Here is a 22,949-nt window from a genome sequence, read left to right as displayed (position 1 = left end):
CTGGGGTGAGTGAACCGGAGCCGGGCCCAGGTCAAGGGTCAAGAGTGCTGCTCCCCAGAGGCCCCCACCCTTGTTCATATTCTCTTTAGCCCACACTGCCCTTGGAAACAAAGAGGGAGGTGGTGACTCAACCAGGGTTGGCTCCACCACTTGGAATCTCCCAGCCCTCCACCAATCATCATACTGTATGACTGGACTGTGTCATTCCTGGGATGGTGGGCAATGTTTGTGTCTGTGTATGTGAGGGGTGCTGAGACATGGAAATGATTAGACCAGTATCTCCTTTTCTCTCATCCCCACCCCCTGCACCTCCAGGCCTGGTTTAGTATTCTGGGACACACACACACACACACACACACACACCTGCATTATCGCAATCTTCCCGTTTGAGAATCCTAGTGTGTTAGTCCAGGTAGATTATAAAAACAAATCCAGGGGCACTCATATGTGTATAAGAGCTTTATGTACCAGAGCAATTGAACATGGAGAAAACATCCCAGCGCAGTCCAGATCAAGTCCATAAGTCCAGTACTAGCCCATATGTCCAATACCAATTTAAAAATTCCTCTTCAGACTCATGACACACATGCAATAATGTTGAATGCAGGATGATCACAGATCAGTGGGCGGAAAGTCTTGTGGTTCCAGTGGCAGCATGAACATCTCAGTGCTGGCAGGGGTCTCCATGTGGCTTCTCCAGCTCCCAGGCTGTGGCTCTATCAGCCTATCTCTATGTGTCTTTTCAACTGCAATGTCTTCCAGGGAGTGAGCAGAGAGAGAGTGTGTGTCTCCTGCCTCCAAGGAGGAATACCGGAATTCCCAGAATCCTTTGGAGAAGGCCATGCCCACATAGAGACCTCATTGACTATGGCGTGATTGACCGGCTAGACGTCACGTCTTCACGTTTAATCCTCTCAAATTGACAAATGATTATAGAACAACCACACCTGGTCATTAGCATTCCATCTGGACTGGGTCAGAGAGTACGCACAGGTCTATACATCAGTATCCAACTCATCCCAGTCAAGAGTTGCTAGAAAGGAACACATCATTGGACCCACTGTCTCCCCAAGGCCGCTTCTCAAGGGAGAGGGCTGTCTAGAGAACACCTGGAGAACCTGACTCACCAAGCGGACCTCTGTTTATGGACAGAGGAGGGCTACAGGGTGGGGAGGGCAGAAGAGGGGAGGAAGGAGTGAGGAGTGAGAAAACTGGAGGTCCGAGGGGATAAGAGACCCTCAAACTCAAAGCCACTGCTGCCAAGTCATTCTGACTCATGGCGACTCCACAGAACAGGGCAGGACTGCCCCTGTGGGTTTCCAAGACGCCAGCTCTTTGCAGGAGTAGAAAGCCATGGAATGCCTGGTGCTTTCAAACTGCAGACTTTGTAGATCACAGACCGGTGGGTAAACCACTAAGCCACCAGGGCTCCCATGTAAGAGAACCAGAGTCCCCCAATCCAGGGAGCATGTGGTTTTCTGCTCATGAGACCACATGCTGCTCCTTGGCTGCGTGGACAGGAAAATCTCTTTATTTGGGTCCGTTTCCATCCCCTGATAAGGCAGGACAAGAAGCCATCGGTGGGACAGCAGGGAAGATCCACAGTGAGCGAGGCCCTGTGCTTCCTGTCCTCTCGTTTTTTCCTTGGAAGATAAAGCGACCTTAGCAGCGTTTTCCCCTTTGGGTCTCTGGCAGGTTTCTGGGTGGTGGGCGTCTGGAGGTGTGTGCAAGGGGGATGGCTCTCGGGGGCTCACCTACAGATCTTTAGAAAGTGCTGGGAATTCTGGAGCAGCGTTTGCATGACTAGAGTTCCTGGAAGGTGCACATGCTTGAAGCATTCGCTAGCTAACCAGAAGGTGGGTGTTTCAAGCCAACCCAGAGGCTCCTAGAAAGAAAGGCCTGGTGATCTAGTTCTGAAACCCCCCCCTTTGGAAACCAGATGGAGCTTGCACTCTTGACACACAAGGAGTCCCCCATAAGTTGGAATCGTCGTGACGGCGACTGGTTCCGGGTTATCTCCATGACGCCAGGGCTCTCTTTGGAGTCCCTGGGTGGTACACATGGTGAGGTGCTGGATGACTCACCAAATGATTGGTGGTTCCAATTCAAGCAGAGGGCCCCCCCTAAGGAAGACCCCCGCCTTGGAAATCGCAGGGAGCAAGTCAACGTTGCATGCTGGGCTTGCCACGAGTGGGGATCCACTTGCTGGTAATTAACAACTGTAGCAGTAGCAGGCCACGCGTTCATGGGTGTTTTGGGGTACTCCCTGGCGGAAGGTGGCAGAAGTTCAGGCTTAGTAAGAAGCTGTGTAGAGCAGAGGCTAGAAGGTGGGCTTTGCCCAGAGCCCTGCATCTCAGTCCTGCTGCCAATGTATTGGAAGAAGTCATTTGTGCCAATTAGGCCCTGCATAGTCCAGGGCTGTCCTGTCTGGGAGGCAGGCGCAGAAACCAATCGCAAAGACAGGTGGTCGATGAAGGTGACACATTGCTTAGGCCTGTGATTCTTCTTCGACACTTTGCCCTCAATTAGCTCTTGGCAAAATTGGGGCAATTATCCCTTCCTAATGGGCACATGGTGCCAGCTGGGCAATTTATTACCACGATGAAATACATTGAGATATTAGGATTAATCTCAGTCTTAATGAGCTTCTGACTTGCAGGTTTGAGGAAATTCCACTTTTTTTAATAGGAAAATGAATGCCGTGCTCTACTGTGTTGCTGCTAGCTGGTGTCCAGTCAGCACTGACTCGTAGCAGCATGACACAGAACGGGGGAGATGCCGCCCAGTCCTGCACCGCGCCACACTCAAACCTTTGTCACCCAGAGAGTTGCTGTTGGCTGAGTTTGGGAAGTAGGTCACTAGGTCTTTCTTCCTCGTCCATTTCAATCTGGAAGCGCCACTGAAACTTGTTCAGCAGCACAAGTCTCTGTTGGCAGAAGGCTGAACACGAAGGGCCTTGGCCAGGAATCAGCATAGGTCTCTTACAAGGAAGGTGAAAAACCCACTGCTAGGCCCATTGCATCTAGAGACACATTGCTTTGGGTAAACCTGCTGCACAAGACCTCTTCCGAAAACTGAAACTTACTGCCATTGATTGATGCTGACCAAGAGTGGCCCTACAGAACAGGGTAGAACTGGCCCCATGAGCTTCCAAGGCTGTAACTCTTTACAAGAGTAGAAAGCCCCATCTTTTTCCTGTGGAGCAGCTGGTGTTTTCGAACTGTTGACCTTGTGGTCAGCAGCCCAATGTGTAAGCACTATATTGCGAGGGCTCCCATTAGAAAACTGAAAAGCAAGGCCTGACCCAACCCATGGCATTTTCCATGGCCTCATAAGCATGTAAAAGTTGGACATCGAATACAAAAGACCGAAAAAGAATTAATGGAGGGAAGTGTGGTGTTGGAGAAGAATACTGAAAGGACCAGGGGCTGCCAAAAGGACAAACAAATCTGTCATGGACGAAGTGCGGCCAGGGTGCTCCTTAGCGGAAAGGATGGCAAGACTTCATCTCACCCACTTTGGACATGTTATCAGGAGAGACCAGGGCCTGGAGAAGGACATCATGCTCGGTAAAGGAGAGGGGCAGTGGAAAAGAGGAATGCCCTCAACAAGATGGATTGACACAGTGGCCACAATGCTTGGGAACCATTGTGAGGATGGCACAGGGCCGGGCAGTGCCCTGAGTTTTATTGTACACAGGGTTGCTATGGGTCAGAACTGACTCAGTGGAACCTAGCAACAACAACAAGACCCATGCTATACCAACCAAACCCACTGCCACTGAGTGGATTGTGACTCATAATGACCCTCTGTGGGCTTTCCGAGGTTGTAATTCTTCATGAGAGCAGATACAGTGTGATCATTCTCCTGAGGTTGCGGGATTAGTGGGTTGGAACCACGGGCCTTGTGGCTAGAAGTCCAATGTTCACCCAACAGCACCACCAGGCTTCTGAAAGGCCCATGCTACATCAGTTGTTAAATATAGTTGTTACCCTATTTTTGCAATTCTTCAGCCACTGTTGTAGGACACAAAACAGCATCTAAAGTCTGTATCACCAACTAAGCTTCACGCAATCATGACTTTCCTCTGCATTGGGCTCCAAGGTCCAAAAGCCACAGACTATTCTTATATTTTTTAAACAGCCCCAACGCATATAGAAAAGTTTGGATCCAGTAGGTCATGTGACTTGAGTTTGGGGCTCTCACTTGTCCATATAAACCAAATGGATCATGCATTAGAGACAGAGGTCCACGCTACAGATGCTGTGCACCTGCTGTGTGCCGGACACTGTTAGAGCCTGGATGTGAAGAGAACACGCTGATACAAGTGCATGGTGTAGCCCACCCCCACAGCTCTCATAAGCACGTCTCCCTCCTGCCAGGTAGCATCAGAAGATACCCAGGGGTACCTGGAGTTCTTTGTCCATTTGCAGCGAATCATCTTACCAATCAGGCAGAGGCATACCTATAATATGTTTCCTCAGTACATTTGCAGTGAAAAGTTCACTTTCCATGTGAAAGAAAGAGCCTTTGGCAGTCATCTTCCATTTCAACAGATACATGAGTGTCCCTTCAACTGTAACTCAAGTAGACACAACCATCTTCAACCAGACCAGTGGACACACAGACACATTTAGCCAGAGCAGTGGACCCAAAGTGGACCCACTCAGATCCACCCAGACCAGGACACAATCACATTCAACCAGACCAGTGGACACACCCATTTTCAACCAGATCAAAGAGAGGGGCCGTTTGGGGCATGAGCTACTCTTTATTCATCTACTCACAGAACATAGAGAATTAAGAGGCATTGTCATTCGTTAACTCGATTTACCAAACATGAACAAAAAAAGAAAAAGAGCTCCACATATATACAGCCTGAAAATGCATCCATGGTAACTTGCATACTGCAACATTTGCTTTCATGTACATATAAACTACTCTGATTTTACCTAAGCTATGCATTTAAAAGACATACAAATGATACCAAACGGCATACTGGCCTACTTTTTTCACAGTTCTGATACATTCCTGATAGTCAAAGGGAAGGACAGGGAATGCATAGTTTCCTACTAGAAAAAACAAACAAAAAAACCCACAACAAAATGTTGGATTCTGAGCCCGGCGTGGGTGGGAGATCTTAGAGATGAGTGACGATTCTTGGGCTCAGATTTCAGGAGCATTACAAGGTCATTCATTCTATCAATCAGCATTACAATCGTGCCCCCTCTTGAATAGTTGAAACCCAAACCAAACTCACTGCCTTCCAGTCAAAGCTGACTCAGAGCGACCCCCTGTGGGTTTCCCCTGTGGAAATAGAGACCCCAGTTGGGATGTTGTTAATTTGCCTAGACATTTGACCTTTGGGTGGGGGATGGGGGGCGCTAAGGAAATCATTGTCACATTTCTGTTGGTTTATTTTTATGTTTACCTCCCTGCTAAGAGTTTCCTCCACAGCCCTCAGCTTTGGTCTTCAATTCACCTCCTTCACATGGCCCCCACCCCATATTGTCATCCAAGTCCTTGGACCAGCCCCTAGATTGGAATGTTGAGCAAAACCTCCAGGCACCATCTAATTCAAGAGCTCTCTTCTGAAGTTGGGGGCAATTGAGGGGTGGAGACCTTCATGGACAAACCGAACCCCAGCTCAAGCAGTATGCAAATAGGCTACCTCCCTACAGAGCTGCCTCTTGCTTTCATTAGACTGAGGGGTGGGGATGGGGGTTGGGGAGCACAGAAACTTCCATCATGAGAGCCCCTGCCCCCTGGACTTCAGCAGCTGCATTGTTCCCCCCACCCCCAAGATCACCCAGCCTCATACTCCACAGGGAAGTAAGGGACCACAGGGTCATTTTCAGTCCAGGCCCCCAAAGGCGGACTGTCATTCCCATGCATGTACTTGGGTTGTCCTTTTTCCCCTGGCCACCCTCTGCTGGACTCTGAGAATGCCAGGAATCACATGTTAGCAACCCCGCCATGGGGGATGCTCGCATTTCGTAGGGGGTGGGGGACTGCTGAGGGACCCATCACTCCAGCCTTGGGCCCTCTTAGGAACACCAGCTGGTCATCAACTGGAAGAGAAGACTGTCCGGAGCGGGCCTTGTAGACCGTAGTGCTGCCCACGTGTCTACTGGTGGCTCAATGGGCCACCGGGTTGGGTGGGTGTCTCTCTGGCAGTAGTTCCCTGCTGGAGATGCCTATCATCCGCACAATTTCATCTCCGGGCTCTGTTCTCTTCAAAACCACAGTTAAATCCGGAGGGTCCTTCTTAGAGAGGCCTGGGAAGAGAAACGCTGGAGCGAAGCTCTGCGGGGGGGTGGGGGGGCGGCTCTCCCTGGCACGTTGCAGGTTCTGGGTCAGGTCCCTGCTCTCTGAAGTGGCGGTAACACCTGCCCTGCCTACACCGACCAGCCAAACGGAAAACCTGAGGATGGAGCAGCAAAATGAGCATATAGGCGCACCGAAAAAATTAAGACAGCTTGGCCTCCGTGCAGGGTGGCCGCATTAGCCACTGCCTGGGATGGCAGGGCCATCAGGACCTCCCCGAGGTGGTGGCGGAGTGTTTTTTTTTTTTAGAGAGAGATCTAGTTGTTCCCCACAGCACGGAGGCCGGGGTCAAATCCTTGCTGCAGGGCAGCGTGACTCTGTCACATAGCTGTGCAGCGGGATTCTCTCTGGGGGTCTCGCCACGGAGATGAAGATGATCACGCAGAGAAGGAACACGCAGAGATGATCCTCCATGAGGTTGTGTGTGTGTGTGTGTGTGTGTGTGTGTGTTCAAGAGCAGCACCCTCCCCAAGGTGATGTCCACAGGAAGGGGGGAGGTGCAGCCTTAAATCGTCCTCTTTGGTTGGGGGAGGGGGTGGTGGCTGTTTATTTGCTTCCCGTTTTTCCTGGAAGGAAGGGTCTAGCAGAAACGGGTTTAAAACATCAGGGATTCTTGATAGGCAGCAACAAGATTAATGAAGCTGCAAGTGCATCCACCACCTCCTGCCAAGAGTCTCTTCCGCCTTGAGTTCAGTTGGCCCGAACAAACCTCTCCTCGCTCAGCCCAGGGACTCTGTCGGTGGCAAGCTTGAATCTTACAGGAACTTAAAAGCGAAGACACAAACACTTGCCCACCCTCGTTCCTGGTCCATGGTTTAGATCTTTCTCTGGCCTGTGCACCCTATTAAGATCATCCCCCAACCCCCACCCCAGTGCAAGCTTCACACGGCTGGGTCATGCTATGGGAGATGCTAGGTTCAGCCCCAGTTCCCCCACCTTCACACTCCCAGGTAAGGTGGGGAGGTGGGGATGCTCATAGAGGCAGTGCCGTAACAAGATGGCCCAGTTGCTTCTCATTGAGAGGCTGGGAGCGGGATCATCGCTCCAACCTGGCACAAGGGCTGGAATGTTCTCAGTATCTCCTGCTCTGCTTGCCAGGGACCTGTTTTCCTCCCAGGCTTGTCGCAGGGGTTCCTTAGGCCAAGAAGCAGTGCTTGCCCATCCTTACGGCCAGAGGCTGCCCCACTTTCGGCTCCAGGGTGGGAGAAGCGGACATTTGTACTCCATTCACACCAGCCCAGGACGCAGAAGAAAGAGATCTGTGTCCTGAAAGCAAGGCAAACCACCCCGCCGCCTGTGTCCCCTGGGTGCCCCACTGAAAGTCAATGTCCAGCAGGAAACACGATGCTGGGGCAGGGGAGGGGGGTGAGTTAGTACATCACAACCCCTGGCTCCCCAAAGCGCTGATGATGTAATATCGGCGTGTCCCTCCCCTGAGCACCGTCACTGCCTGGGCCTGCGAGGCTGAGCACCAGGGAGTTATCAACACCTCCTTCCTATTTGTGCCCAACCATCGACCTATTCGTGACTTGACAAACGGTGTCGAAGCAAAAAATAAAACACAACAAAGCAAGGATGCTGATACAATATGAGGGTGCTGATTTCAGGGCTGCCCGAGGGGCTGTTGGCTCACTCAAGAGCTACTCCCCCAAACCTTCTTTGGAGACAACTCTGCAGAGAACCGGCATCCCTGGATCCCTACCCCAAGCCAGAGTCCAGGAGCTTCCCACTTGTCTTCCCCAGGCCGCTGGTAGACGGGCCACTGTGGTCTCCCCAGGGCAGACCTGGACTATGGGAGCCAGCTCGTGGGGTACCAAGTTGGGGCTCTTCTAGACCAGCCTGAGACCCCGGGCCTGTACAATACCGGACCCCTGTGAGAATGGACTGATCACGGGGTTCCCCTTTGCTAACATGCAAGGAGCATGGATCTGAGCAGCCATAGTCTGGTAGGCGGGAGGGCTGGCCCTCCCTGACTGACATACTCTACTGTGGAGAGGTCAAGGTCATGCGGAACTCCCAGGACTTGAGTCCACCAAATGGAGACGTGGTCAAAGTCCACGTTAGCCCCCACAGCATCTCACTTCAAAACTCCCACCCAATCAATGCGTATCAAACGGGTGTACCTCTTCTACCGTAGAAAAGGAAGGGGGTGCAGGGGAGCACCGTTCAGTCTTGGGACTGGCCACTGGGTGACCCACCAACTCAAAAGACCAGTTCAGAGACGCAGAGACAACCCCGGGGCCATCCAACGAGCATTCTTGCTCGGGCCACCAACAATGGCTGGGTTCTGTCTGAATCCCAAGGCAGACAGACACCTTCTTGCATCTTGCTTTTGGGACCATAGGCTAGGCTGGCCAGGTGGTGACACCAGGTCATTATGGTCACGGTGGTTGAGGGGGAGACTTCAACTATGAACTTGGGGACCCAGTCGGCCCAGCATCCATAGGAGCCATGGAAGCTGCTGCGATCCAGGAGACTGGCTGCTCCTTTCAGGGACATGGGCTAGGCTTGGGAGTCGGGGGACAGGAGGGCTTGGAGATCTGAACTCATCACCAGTGAATCTGCCCCAGCTGACTTTAGTGTTGAAGCTTTGCTCTCCAAAAGACCAATACTACCATGGAGGGAGCAAGACACCCCCTCCCCACCCGCTCAGTCAGGAGGTCATTTGTTGGCTGGTGGGCTTTTGCCACGTCTTTTATTTCATTAGAAGAGCTGCCCCATCTGGTCCAATGTTCTCCCTCCTCATTGGAAAGGAGGGGAGGGGGGCGATGGGAGAGAGGGGAGGGGAGACAGAGAGGAGGGAAGAAGAAGATAGCAGGAGGGGGAGGGAGGAGAAGAGGAGAGAGGAATAAAGCACATGATCTCCCTAGATGGTAAGTGTTAATGTGAGACTCCTTTTTTTTTTCTAATTCCAGGCTCGTAAGATGTTGTTTTAAGATGTTGGAACGGACATAGCATGCAGCTAGCCAGTGAATGCAGTCCCTGATTAAAATCTGAGTTCTGAGAGTCTGGGAAACTGCTAATTCCATCCCCTGCCCCTGCTCCTTCTGGTCCCCACCCATCGTCCTCGCTCTCTTCCCAGAGAGCTCGGTCGGAGCCGGGCTGGTCCCGTCTCCCCGTGCCCACCTTCACAAGCTCAGGTCGACAACGATGTGTTCGAAAATCTTCGTTTTCCCTTTGAAACTGGAGGCGAAAAAGAAATCCCTCCTGTCGGTGGAGACGGCCGTGAAGGAGCGCGGTGCCTGCACATAGATCTCCTTGAACTTGACGAAGAGCTGCTTGTCCTTGTCCCACTGGTAGATCTGGGAGAAGGTATAGTCACTGCCCAGGGCCAGGTAGTGGTTCTCTTTGAAGGAGAAGGGCTGCAGGGTCATGGCCCCCCGGGAGGGCAGCGCCTGGATCTCCACAAACTGCTTTCCGTTCCACCGCATGACCCTGGAGTCCCCGATGAAGCGCGTGAGGGTCAGGTAGAGGCTGTTGTGCATCTTGAAGCTCTTCACAGCCAGCACGTCCTCCATGTTCGGGATGTCGCCGTGGGGGACGAACTTCTTCGAGCTCTTGTTCCACTGCAGGATGATGGGGACCTGAGAGCGGCTGGACAGGATGAGGTGGGACTTCCCATCAATGTCCACAAACTCTGCATCCGTGTCCCGGAACCACTCGTGCAGGGACTGGTAGGAGTAGAAGCCTTTGGTGTTCCACTTGTACACGGTGGACAGGCCGGCCTTGGAGCTGTCGGCAATGACGAAGAACGTCTCGTCCTCGATCTGAAACAGCTCGATGTCGTTGGGCTTGGAGATGCGGGACACTTCTATGTCTTGGAACTTGACGAACTTGGTCCAGCTGTCGTCGTACTTGTAAATGTGGGAGCCACCAAAGAGCTGGGCCACCACCACAAACACCTGGTCCTCGATGAGGATGGCCTTGCAGCCCACGATGGACTGACCTGCTCTCCAAAAGAGAAGAAGGGGGTTAGAATGATTCCCGATGGTCATAGCACTGGGTATAATGAGAACAATCCATGCCCATTTCCAAGTTTACATTCACACAAAAACATGGAATGCGACCTGATAGAGTCTTTGCACAGGTGGCATACTGGATCCCACCGACCATCGGTCATTCTGTCCTACTGCGATGGCTTGGGTGTTGCTGTGGCGATGCTGGAAACTGTCCCACCAGTATCTCAAAACTAAGCAGCGTCGCTCAGGATGACAGGTTCCAACAGAGGCTCCAGATTAAGACTAGGAAGAAAGCCAAGATCTACTTCTGAAACTCAACTAGTGGAAAACTACTGAGGACAAATACGTCCAAATCCATCCTCAGAAAGGACTAACCATTGAAGAAGGGCTTCATATGTGGCTGGCCCAGGAGACAATCACAAAAATGAAGAAATGCCTCAATGAGATGGATAGACACCGTAGACTCTACAATGCTCTCAAGCATACCCAAGCATGGGAAGATGGCGCAGAACTGGCAATGTTTTATTCAGGACCGGCAATGTTTTATTCTGTTGGGTACTCCAGAATGAAGCAGAACAGAGTGGTGTTAAACCTTACACCTGCGGACCATGGAGTCCATGGTCAAAACTGTTGTATACACTTTCTGACCCTGGCCAGATAACTGAACTCTCTGTGCTCCAGCTCCTCTCCTACAAAATGAGATGGATGTTAACAGATCTGACCTGAGGGGGTTACAGGAAAAATGTGGTAGGATCACCCATGGCGAGCGTCTAGTGCAAACAGCTGGCCCACTGGAAAAGCAAAAAACCAAACTCACTGCCATCAAGACTGACTCACAGTGACCCTCAGGGCAGGGTAGAACTGACCCTGTGCAAAAAACCAAACTCACTGCTGTCAAGACTGACTCACATGGCCCTCAGGGCAGGGTAGAACTGGCCCTGTGCATTTCTTTCTTTTTTTAAAAAATCGTTTTAATACAACTCTTATCACAATCCATCCATATATCAATTGTATAAAGCACATTTGTACATTCACTTCCCTCATCATTCTCAAAACATTTGCTCTCCACGTAAGCCTTTATCATCAGGTCCTCATTTTTCCCCCTCTCTCCCCGTTCCCCCCTCCCTCATGAACCCTTGATAATTTATAAATTATTATTTTGTCATATCTTGCTCTGTCTCACGTCTCTCTTCACCCACTTTTCTGTTGTATGTCCCCCAGGGAGGAGGTCACATGTAGATACTTGTAATCAGTTCCCTCTTTCCAACCCACTCTCCCTCTACCCTCCCAGTATCGCCACTCAGACCGCTGGTCCTGAAGGGATCATCTGCCCTGGATTCCCTGTGTTTCCTGTGCATTTCTAGGACGGTAACTCTTTATGGGAATTCAAGGCGCTGTCTTCCTCCCCCAGTGGTTACCCAAGATCAGCAGGTCAAAACCACCAGCTACTCTGCTGGAGAAAGACAAGGCTTTCTACTAAAGCATTAACAGTCTCAGAAACTCCTGGGGGAGTTCTACCCTGTGTCGCAGCGCCACTATGAGTCAGCATCCACTGGAAGGCAGTGAGATCGGTTTTCAGTTTATCATCCTTGGGGAAGGACCCCTGGTGATTCAATGGTTGTACTTTCATCTGCTAATAGAAAAGTCACTGGTCCAAATCCACCAGCCGTTCCACTAGAGAAAGATGAAATTCATGGGAAAATTCCACGCTCCCCTATAGGTTTGCTGCGAGTGAAAATTATTAACTACACAGCAATGGGTTTCGTGTGTGTTTGTGTGTGTGTGTGTGTGTGTGTGTGTGTGTGTTGTTCATCATCATTGGATAACTGAGGCAACTAACTTGATAACCAAATGTGCTGGACCCTTTAGTGCTTGCCCATAGCCACCAAGACGCTGCATCAATACTTGTGGATGAGGAATTATGTAACTGAATGGTGAAACTAGAGCACCAGAAATCAGAGACTCGGTGAGCATAGGGATGAATGCTGTCAGGATGAGCAGAGGAGGGAATGCTGTCAGGGTGAGCAGAGGGAGGAATGCTGTCAGGGTGAGCAGAGGAGGGAATGCTGTCAGGGTGAGCAGAGGAGGAATGCTGTCAGGATGAGCAGAGGGGGGAATGCTGTCAGGGTGAACAGAGGGAGGAATGCTGTCAGGGTGAGCAGAGGAGGAATGCTGTCAGGGTGAGCAGAGGAGGGAATGTTTCAGGTTGAGCAGAGGGAGGAATGCTGTCAGGGTGAGCAGAGGAGGAATGCTGTCAGGGTGAGCAGAGGGGGGAATGCTGTCAGGGAGAGCAGAGGAGGGAATGCTGTCAGGGAGAGCAGAGGAGGGAATGCTGTCAGGGTGAGCAGGGGAGGGAATGCTGTCGGGGTGAGCAGAGGGGGGAATGCTGTCAGGAAGAGCAGAGGAGGGAATGCTGTCAGGGTGAACAGGGGAGGGAATGCTGTCAGGGAGAGCAGAGGAGGGAATGCTGTCAGGGTGAGCAGAGGAGGGAATGTTTCAGGTGGAGCAGAGGGAGGAATGCTGTCAGGGTGAACAGAGGGAGGAATGCTGTCAGGGTAAGCAGAGGAGGAATGCTGTCAGGGAGAGCAGAGGAGGGAATGCTGTCAGGGTGAGCAGAGGAGGGAATGTTTCAGGTGGAGCAGAGGGAGGAATGCTGTCAGGGTGAACAGAGGGAGGAATGCTGTCAGGGTAAGCAGAGGAGGAATGCTGTCAGGGTGAGCAGAGGAGGGAATGTTTCAGGATGAGCAGAGGAGGGAATGTTTCAGATTGAGCAGAAGGAGGAATGCTGTCAGGGTGAACAGAGGAGGGAATGCCGTCAGGGTGAGCAGAGGAGGGTATGCTGTCAGGGTGAACAGAGGAGGGAATGCCCTCAGGGTGAGCAGAGCGGGGAATGTTTCAGGGTGAGTAGAGGAGGGAATGCTGTCAGGGTGAGCAGAGGAGGGAATGCTGTCAGGGTGAGCAGAGGGGGTAATGCTGTCAGGGTGACTCTCCTCTCAGAGTCACCTCCTGCCTCCCCCCCCCCATGCTGTACCCAGATCTCTTCAGGTCCCCTCCAGTCTTTCCCATCCCATGCAACCACCAACAGAAGCACCCATGTCTAAAAGATTATTGACTCTCTGTCTAGATCATTTAACTAAAAGTCATTTTTTTCCTGTACTCATCTAGGCAATTTTGGACTAAAGTGAATTTAGTGTGTAAATCACACGGATAATGACCCAATTTTCCACCCTCAGTGCTAACCTGGGGCGGCTCGTGGGTGATCTTTACGATGGTGTTTATTTTTCGGTTCTAATGATCTATCCTTCTTAGAGGACCACTAGTGGCACCCTGATTAAGCACTCCACTGCTAACCAAAAGGCCTGTGGTTCAAACCTGCCTCAAGACTTCTGGGGAGAAAAGCCTTGGTCAGGTGCTTCCCCGAAGACAACAGCCTAAGAACAGCCCATGGGGTGGTCTCATTCTGTCACGTGGCATCCCTGTGAGTTGGAAATGGCCTGATGGTACCTAGCAACATTGTGATCAAAGCGGCGAAGACGGACGTTGTCAAGGGCTTCCTGTTCCTTGCATCTAAATCGGCGCCCAGAGAAGCAGCAGTCAAGAAAGGGAAGGATAGGCGTGCACGGGTCCAACCTGCAACCACGTGTCACTGCCATCACGTGCTGCCAAGCGCAACGATGCTGTCACCTTGAGAACTCAGGTGCGTCTGACCCAAGCCGTGGCACGTTCACGGGCCTCCCAGGCGCGCAGAAGCTGGACAGTGAAAACGGCGGTGTGAAGAAAAAAGGAGGCATTTGCATCACGGTGCTTGGGGAGAGCACGGAAAGCACATGGCTGCCCAAAGACCCGAGCGTTTGTCTCGCGAGAGGCACGGCCAGGGTACCGCGTACTTTGGACGTGCTGCCAGCCCCTGCAAAGAGACATCCTGCTTGGGAACGAGGAAGCTCCTCAGTGGGATGGACTACAGCGGCGGCCACAGCCAGCTCCCACCTCGCCATTGTAAGGATGGCACAGGACCGGGCCGCCCCTCTGTTCTGGTGTTCATGGGGTCGCTGTAGCGCCCGAGCCGACCGCTGACCACACGGCGTCTACCAACAACAACCTTCCTTAGTGAGGCCCAGTCTTTTTTCCTGTGTTTGAAACCATTGATTGGATTTTATTGTCATTGATTGGATTTCATTGATTGGGTTGCAATAGCTTACAGGGTCCCGGGAGGGAATTCTGAAAATAATCATCATCCAAGGCACCATCGCCTGGCCGGGTTCCTTTTCCTGAGTAATATTTGTGGGAACAAAGCTGTAAGTCATCCTTATAAAGTGATGCCTGTCAGCAAGCACCATTCAAAGCACTTGGCCTGTACCGTCCTGGAGTCCCCCTGACTGCCCCACCAAGCAGGGATGGAACAAGGATTCCCAGTCCCTCTTACGTGGCACGGAATGGAGGCACTGACCATGTAAGTAACTTGTGGAGGCCACACAGCTGCTCGGTGGGGGAGCCTGGGATTCCCAACAGTACAGGTAAGCCCCAGATGACACGACACGGCGGCCAAGGTACCCACTGGCCCAAAGAGCAGAGCCATCACAAGACATCACGCTGTCCACATCTTGATTCCTTTCTCTAATCTGCACTCCTGTTAAAGCGCTTGAATTTTCTAATAGGATACAGCATTCCACTGCCCAAACCAGAGCAAACTCTGCCATCGGGTCATGTGAGACTCATAGTGACCCCGTCGGACAGAGTGAGTGAGTGAGTGAGTGAGTGAATGAATGAATGAATGACTTGTGCACCTGGGGAGTATGTGGGAAGGCAGTCAGTGGGTACACTGCCCCTTCCTCTCACAGCACACCTGGAGGAGGAGGGGCCACAGCAGGTCCCCCCCTTTGAGTCTCCCAGCCTTGGTCTGTGCATCCTATGTGGCAGGAGCCACGAGAAGAGGTGCATGGCCATCACAGCCTCACAGGATCCATGGGACATCCATCTACTCCCCATAAGACAGGTAATTAAGTGGGGTATGAACGTCCTGGAGTGATGCAGACAGCTAAGATTTGCCTAAGTGAAAGGTGGGCAGTTTGAAGCCACCCAGAGGCATCCTGGAAGAAAAAAAACAAAAGGCCACTGATCTTCCTGAGCTGAGAAACCCGGCTGGAACCCGTTCCCTGTGTAACACACGGGCGCCACAGGCTGGAAGAGGCCCCGTCGCAGCAGGTTTGCGGCTAAGCCAGGGGCTGTTGGAACTCCCCTCCTGGACCATGGCAGAGCCAGGGGTCCTTCCACAGGCACCTTGTCCATTACCCGAGCGCTTCATAGAACAGCCTCTTCTCCCCTCTACCCACTGCCCACTGCCTCGGGGCAGGCAGCTCACAGCAAGCCTCAAGAGGCCTGTGGACATTCCCAGGGCAACAAGCATTGCAAAGCTCCACCCCCCTTCTTTACCCTCAGTCATGGTGGGGCAGAGGGATAAGCAGCGGACTGCTAACAGCAATGTCAGCAGTTCAAAACTCCTACCACCCCATGGGACACAGCGGAGGCTGTCTGCCCCCCCCCCCCACATACACAGAGTTACACCCTTGGAGACCCTATATAAGGTCTCTGTGAGTCACAATCCACTAGGTGCTACTGAGTACTAACGCCACCTTGCAAGCTGGAGCTTTAAAAGGGAAGGAAAATAACACAGGGACACAGAGTCCCACTCTCATCCTTTTTCTGCACCGGGAAGGCCCCGCGTTAATGGCTCCAAGGCCTGAGCTGTCCAGTTAGGGTCACTGCAGGTGGGAGCTGAGTCTGTACTTCCAGCCAGCGGCTCCTCCCAGGACTGCGAGCTCAGCACTGGGAGAGCAGCTGGCCTAAGAGCCAGGCAGTTCCTCTCAGATGCATCTCTGGAGCATCCAACGGGCACCTCTCAGACTTTGAGGGGCCAGAGAAGCTCATTATCAGCTCTTCTTATCGACGGGAAACAGCCCTTGAGGGTCTCCCAGCTGACCCCATAACTGCTGCGAAGCTCCTCCGTGCCCAAGAGATGCCCCCACCACCCTCTCCCCCGGGAGCCCGTGAGGGACAAACACCTTCTAGGGGCGACGATCCGGTTTTGTGGCACTCAGCATATGGCCGTCGGATTTCATTGTGATAAAAGACAAGGCTTTGAAAACATTGTTTTGACTTAAAAACAAACAAAATACGGCCCTTGAGTTGATCCCGACTCATAGCCACCCTACAGAGAGTTTCTGAGGCTGTAAATCTTTGTGAGAACAGACAGCCTCCTCTTTCTCCCAAGGAACAGCAGGTAGATTTGAACCCTGGGCCTTGTGGTTAATGTGGTTGATAGTATAACACTTCCCTGACAGTACCATTAGGACACACACACACACACACACAAAATTTAAAACCCTCAGACTCACTGCCATTAAATCCATTCCAACTCACAGTGACCCTGTAGGACAGGAAAGAACTGCCCCCTGTAAGTTTCTGAGCCTGTGTCTCTTTAGGGAGTAAAAGCCTCATCTTTCTCCCGAGGAATGGCTTAGTGGTTTCAACTTGCCGACATTGTAGTTACCAGCCCAATGCGCACCCTCAATGCTCTCAGGGCTCCCACGCCAGGAGTTCCGCTGCTGTTGCAGGAAGACACTCGACAGTCGGCTCTAGCTCAGGTGGCGGTGTGGTTTGCCCTGGGCTGCTAACCATGGGACAGCTGCTCACTGGAAACCACGAGCACTTGCTCAGGTGGAAAATGAGGCTTTCCACTCCTGTGAAGAGTTACAGACTCAGAAACCCACAGAGACAGCTCCTATAAGGGCTCCTGGTCCTATAAGGGCTCTATGAGCCAGAATGGACTCGATGGTAGTGAGTATAGATCCTGGGATCCTATGAGTATGTGTACCCTATAGGTATCCTACAGGTGTGGTATCCTATAGACACTGTAGGTGTACAAGGGGGCTTCAGAAAGTTCATGGAAAAAATTCATTATCATGTCATTTCGTTTTTCCACACCTTTTTGAAGCCCCCCCGCCCTCCACACACACACACCCCTCCAAGAACTGGCAGCAGAAACACAAGCCTGCACAGGGATGTGCTGCAGCGCCACTCACTAGACCCCCAGGTGGAAACTGCCTCACTCTCCACCAGCAGGTGAAGGGTTAACAGCATGGCCTATGCATGCAGTGGAATATTACTGAGCCGTGTGGGTGGACCCCGAAACTCTGAAGCTGAGTTAATGTGTCTGAGGCACACGGGCGCCTGCGGTCGGGTCCCAGCCATAGGAACTATTGAGGTGAGGCCGCTGTGTTGTTGTCAGGTGCCATGGCGTTGGTTCCAAGCCCTGACGGTCTGCCCCACTTGTGCGTCATCCATCTGTGCACTGCCCGGCCCTCGAGGCCGGGAACTTTCAGAAAAGGAATACCAGGCCCATCTTCCAAGACACCTCTGCATGGGTTCAAGCCACCAAACTTTGGGGTGGGGGCCAAGCGTTTAGCCATTTGCCCCACACAGGGTTTCCTAGGCAGTGCACAGAGACCAATGGTCGAGTGGTCACCAGGACCAGGAGGGAGGGAGGAGAACATGGGGCTTGCTGCTTAGGAACTCAGTAAGCTTCTGTTCAGGATGACGGCAAGTGTTGGAAACCGATACTAGTGACAGTGCCCACCATAATAAACATACCAAATGTCCACACGGAGCTGTCTGAAAGGGCAAATGGTGTGTTACATGTGCTTGTACAAGACAGAAATCAACAAGGGGGAAAAGGGAAGATATTGGGGTGCCCTGGCAGCAGTGAGAAGCCCGAGTGTGTGGGATACAGAAATTCTCAAGTTGTCTCCCCTAAATATATGCCAAACCTAAGATGCTGCTTGCTACGCATGGTAAACAACTATACACTTGGAGATCAAGGAAAGCAAGTCAGAAGTTATTCTCCCTAAAGGTTATCTGCCATCTAGAGCAATCAGACTGTATTGTCTGTCCCACCCTAAATAGAGCCCACTCCCATCTGATAAGGGCAGTGGATTGTTCCCTTGAAGGAGAGGCCAAAAGCAAGGTGGAGCCCACTCAAGGACGACCAAGGTTAGGCTGCCATATTGGGTCTAGAGTCCACCCAGCTTGTTACATGTGTACCCTTAATCCCTCCCCTTCCTATTGCATGTACACCCTTAGCTCATGCCCTTCCTGTCATGCGTAAGCCTATTGTACAGCCCCTTCCTGTGACGTACGTGGTTACCTACAATGGCGTCCCTACGTACATATACTTGGTTAGAAATAAAGAGCAGATGCTCTCTTCTCCCTCCCACTCCTGCTCTCTGCATGGACCTGGCTGCTGAGATCATGGCCGTCCCCCAGAGGTTATCATGCTACCATGAAATGTGGCTGACTCCTCTATTTTACTCTCCCTCCTATATCTACTTTCTATGCCTTTACTAAAATTTATATATAATAACCGTACAATCGCGCCTACCGAACCCATGATAGTGTGAGGGGCTGGTTTCCCCCCACACTGGTGGCAGAGTGATTAAACGTTGGGCTGCTAATATCAAGACCAGCGGTTCAAACCCACTGGCCGCTTCTCTGGAGAAAGACAGGCTTTCTACTCCTGTAAAGAGTGACAGTCTCAGAAACTCATAGGGGCAGTTCTACCCTGTCCTATAGGGCCTCTGCGAGTCTGCATGGACTCAATCTTAGGCTGTTCCATGTGACGTCTCAACACTGCCATAAAGTGCTTTCAACCAGACACAACCAAAACACAAGACAAGTTAGAACCCCACACACCTGAAGTTTCTGGTCACCAATAGCAAACCTGCTGCCAAACAGCTGGAGACTCAGCCCCCCTCATTGGGCAGAGAACCCCAGCTGCTCCCAGGAGCATTAGGAAGATACTTAGCGCACCTGTGATGTTGTCGTAGCTCCGGAAATTCATTTCGATGTGGTCCCATTCCAGTACCATGCAGTTCTCCATGCTGGGCTGGGCAATGGCCACAAACACGTCGTTCTTGGCGTTGAATGTGTCCACGGAAACCGACTGGTAGGGCAGCGTCTGATGAACCACAAAATCTGGAAATGAGGGTTTAAATCAGACAGACAGAAGGAGTCCATCAAATCCATGTGGGAACGGCCAGCCACCACACTGCCTATCCTGTTTAGCATCAGTTCTGTACAGGAGACCTGGTGGCATAGGGGTTACATATTGGCTTGCGACCTACAAGGTTGACAGTTCGAAACCACCAGTCTGTCAGAGGAGGGGAAAGGCAGGGCTTTCTACCCCTGTAAAGTATTACAGTCTCAGTTCTACCGCGCTGAGATAGTCAAAGTTTATTGTGCCAACCTGGCCAATAACACAAGTGGGGTTAATTGAAGGGCGGAGGAGGGATAAATGACTCTGTGAGCCTCGCCTTTCTAGTTCTCGGGTCTCTTGCTTTGTGATGGTCGGACCAGGGTGCAGCTGCCTTAGCCAGTTCTCTGCTTCAGCTTGCAAGGCTCATTTCCTGCAAGACATCCCTGAGGAGAAGCCACTTGGACCTTTCCCGATGCAGCCCTGGGCGCTGGAGCAGCCGTGTGGAGACCCCTGTCAGTGCTGACATGCTTACACGCTCACTGATTCGTCTTTCCTCCTGCAGTTGGCATCATAGTGTGTGTTTTGTGAGGTGTAAGGACTTTGTGGATTGGTGTCAGACATATGGGCTAACGTTGGAATTGTAGGCTTGGACTGGACTGCATTGGGATGCTTTCTTAATGTGTACTTACCCTTATACAAAACTCTTTCTTATATATATGAGTTTCTATGGATTTGTTTCTCTAATGTACCCAGACTAACACACCTGCTCCATGCTCTGTATGAGTCGGCGTCGGCTCCATGGTAGTGAGTTTGAGTTCACAAAGGACCACCAAGGGGGAGGGGCAGAGGAGGAGTGAGCTACCACCCCAGAGGGCAATTTTACTCTGGGAGATTCCAGAAGGGTTCTGGCTTGCACTGGGGCATCCGGCTGATTGAAAGCAGTTTTCAGCCCAGCTTCCTTTAGATAGCAGATCCCTGGTGGCATAGTGGTTAGTGTTGGGCTGCAATCCGTAAGGTTAGCAGTTTGAAACCATCAGCTTCTCCAAGGAAGAAAGACAGGGATTTCCACTCCTGTAAACAATTACCGTCTCAGAAACTCACAGGCAGCTTTACTCTGTCCGGTAGGGTCACTATGAGTCGGCAGTTTTGAAGACGCTCCATGCGACCCGGCTTTCAAACAGCCAAGGCAGGATGCCCACCACCTAGCAGAGTTCTTAAAACAGTCACCAAAATTCCTCTGCCAAGAATGGGTGTTGTGGTCCCAGCAGGCTTGGGAACTGCTCTTTCTTATGTCACTGTGATCTGCTGCTGAGTTTGCTCCTGCATCCCCCTCCCCCCTGAGCCTGCGCACAGCAGGAGGACAGGATACACGACCTTGCACCAATCCTACACTTGGTTGTGGATTGGATCCTGGGGATCTCCAGAGTTTTCAAGGGCTGATCTTGGGGCGTGGATCCCCAAGCCTCCTTGTCTAGATTCCAACCTCTTACCTGGAATCACAACGGACGCCTGGTCAGCATCATCGTCGGCCAGGGACCACAGCGACCCTGCGCACAACAGAACGAAACACCGCCCTTCCAGCACCATGCTCACACCGGTTCTGGTGTCTGAGCCCACTGTTGCGGCCACTGCGACAGATGACCCACCTTGTGGAGGGCCTTCCTCGTGTGCGCTGCCTTCAAGTTGAACTGCTTCTATGGGTTTCCAAGATGGTAACTCTTTACAGGAGTAGGAAGTCTCATCATTCTCCCACCAAGCATCGGATAGATTTGAACCACTGACTTTGCAGTTAGCAGCCCAGCTTGTGACGCACTGAGCCACCAGGGCTGTTTGAGAAAATGGCAGGGATCTTAGTGTTCAGGGCATCTGACAGCCAGATGGGGAAGCGCAGAAAGGGCAGGTGCCAGCTATGGCCAAGCCGCCCTAGCTGGGTGTCATGGCTCCTGGGCCAATAGCAAGCACCCTCGACTGCCGAAGCAAACAGAGGTGGCTTTTAGAAGCCTCATAAAAGACATGAAATGAGGAAGGCAATGAAGGGGGCCATTGGACTAGAGGTCTGAATTCCAGCAATGAAGGGAGTCTTTCTCTCTGGAGACTGTGGGGAAGGACCTGTCTCTTTCCAACCTGGCAGGCCTGGTGTCCCTGAACATCTCCACATTGCCTGGCGTCTACCGGTCCTGGGAGGAGGAGGTTCTCAGCGCAGAGACCCAGAGTGCAGAGCGCCGCAAGCAGCTCCAAGCTCTTCTTTCTTTGTGGTACTAACCCCACCCCATTGGACGATCTCTCCCTTTCTCTCTCTATGGCACAGCCCCCAAGGACACTCCCCTAACACCGATCGCAGCTGTGACCAGAAAACAGGTATTGCATACCACCCTAATTGCCTTACACTGGCTGATCCCACCAAGTCACCATTACCTAATCTGCTTCATATATTGACTATCTGCCGTACACCCCTCACCGCCCACAAACAGATAAACAAACAAGACACAGCTGCTGAGTTCATGAGTGCCCCAGTAAAACGGTGTACCGGAGGCTTTTCAATGCCTGATTGTTTCCGACAGCGATTGCCAGGCCTTCCTTCCAAGGTGCTTCTGGATGGGCTGGAACCTCCAACCTTTTAGGTTGGCAGCTGAGCACGTTAACGACTGACACCACCTAGTTGGTTCTCCCGCACAGCATGAGCTGCCAAATGGTCTGACTTACAAATCGAATTCTTTATAACAGGAGACCCCCTAAGAGGAGGAGGAGATGAGAGAGGAAAGAATTGCTGTTGGTGAGTCTGTCATGCGGGGGGCGGGGCAGAGGGATTTCAAGGCTCATCCGTGGCTCCTGTATGGTCTATCTCTCCGCAAACAGCCATACAGCCACTGCGGAGGTGGGGGTGGGGGTGGGGGTCTCTGCGAGTCCCCCGACAGAAGCGTTGTGTTAGCAGCGTGCTCGGCGTGGGGGCTGCCACTTCCATTCAGGTTGGATTGAGTTCGTGATGTCTGCGGGTCTCTTACAATCCAGGGCCGGCTCCCACCGGAGCCCACAGGTTTCTGCGCAGCTATTTATAGCCGGCGCGGCAAATAAATTATGCATGATGCCGGTCCTGGGGGGAGGGAGGCCGCCCGCGCGCTAATGCCTCGTTTTCTCTTTGCATTTTCCTCAAACTGGAAATAGGGGAGCTAACAGGGCGATTAGGATGCAAAATTCACTCCCTCTAAGGAGTTTCCTGAATTATCCAGCTAGCCCGGGAATCGTCAGGAGGTCACGGGGAGTCTGGAGGCGGATAAAAATAGCCGGAAGGTCCCGGTGTGGAAGCACTGCGAGTCAAAACCGGGGGATGAGGGGGCGTGGCATGCGACAAACCGTTTTCCCAGGAAAACACGGGCCATGGTATCTTTCCTCTCTCAGGGAGAACTGGCTCCTTCCCCCCAAACTGAACAAGGAGGCAGTCTTAGAAAGCGTGCTCCCTGGCAAACCTTGTGTGAGGGCATCACACGGGAACCGTGAACTCTAGAACGTGGCAGCCGCAGCAGCCCAGGAAGCACAGGGTGTTAGCACTGGGCAGACAGACAGCCAGCGGGGGCAAGACCTCTTCAGAGCTGCTACAGAGCAAAGACGTCAGTCAGAGACATCTCCTTGAGGAGTCC

The 22,949-nt window shown here is 52.1% G+C and overlaps 1 protein-coding gene across 1 annotated transcript in view; it reads right to left on the bottom strand.

The window, feature by feature from the left end:
* Positions 1-9,455: 9,455 nt before the first annotated feature.
* Positions 9,456-22,949, bottom strand: part of LGI2 (leucine rich repeat LGI family member 2) — a 33,201-nt gene continuing 19,707 nt past the window's right edge. Inside the window, exons 7-8 of the mRNA XM_075545012.1 lie at positions 19,149-19,313; positions 9,456-10,273 (exon numbers count right to left, since the gene is read on the bottom strand). Of these exons, the coding sequence (XP_075401127.1) occupies positions 9,456-10,273; positions 19,149-19,313 (983 nt within the window). The remainder of the gene's footprint in view (positions 10,274-19,148; positions 19,314-22,949) is intronic.

The sequence above is a fragment of the Tenrec ecaudatus genome, chromosome 3 (genome assembly GCF_050624435.1).
Source record: "Tenrec ecaudatus isolate mTenEca1 chromosome 3, mTenEca1.hap1, whole genome shotgun sequence".
NCBI classification, from domain to species: Eukaryota; Metazoa; Chordata; class Mammalia; order Afrosoricida; family Tenrecidae; genus Tenrec; species Tenrec ecaudatus.
This window is presented reverse-complemented; position numbering and strand designations above follow the sequence as displayed.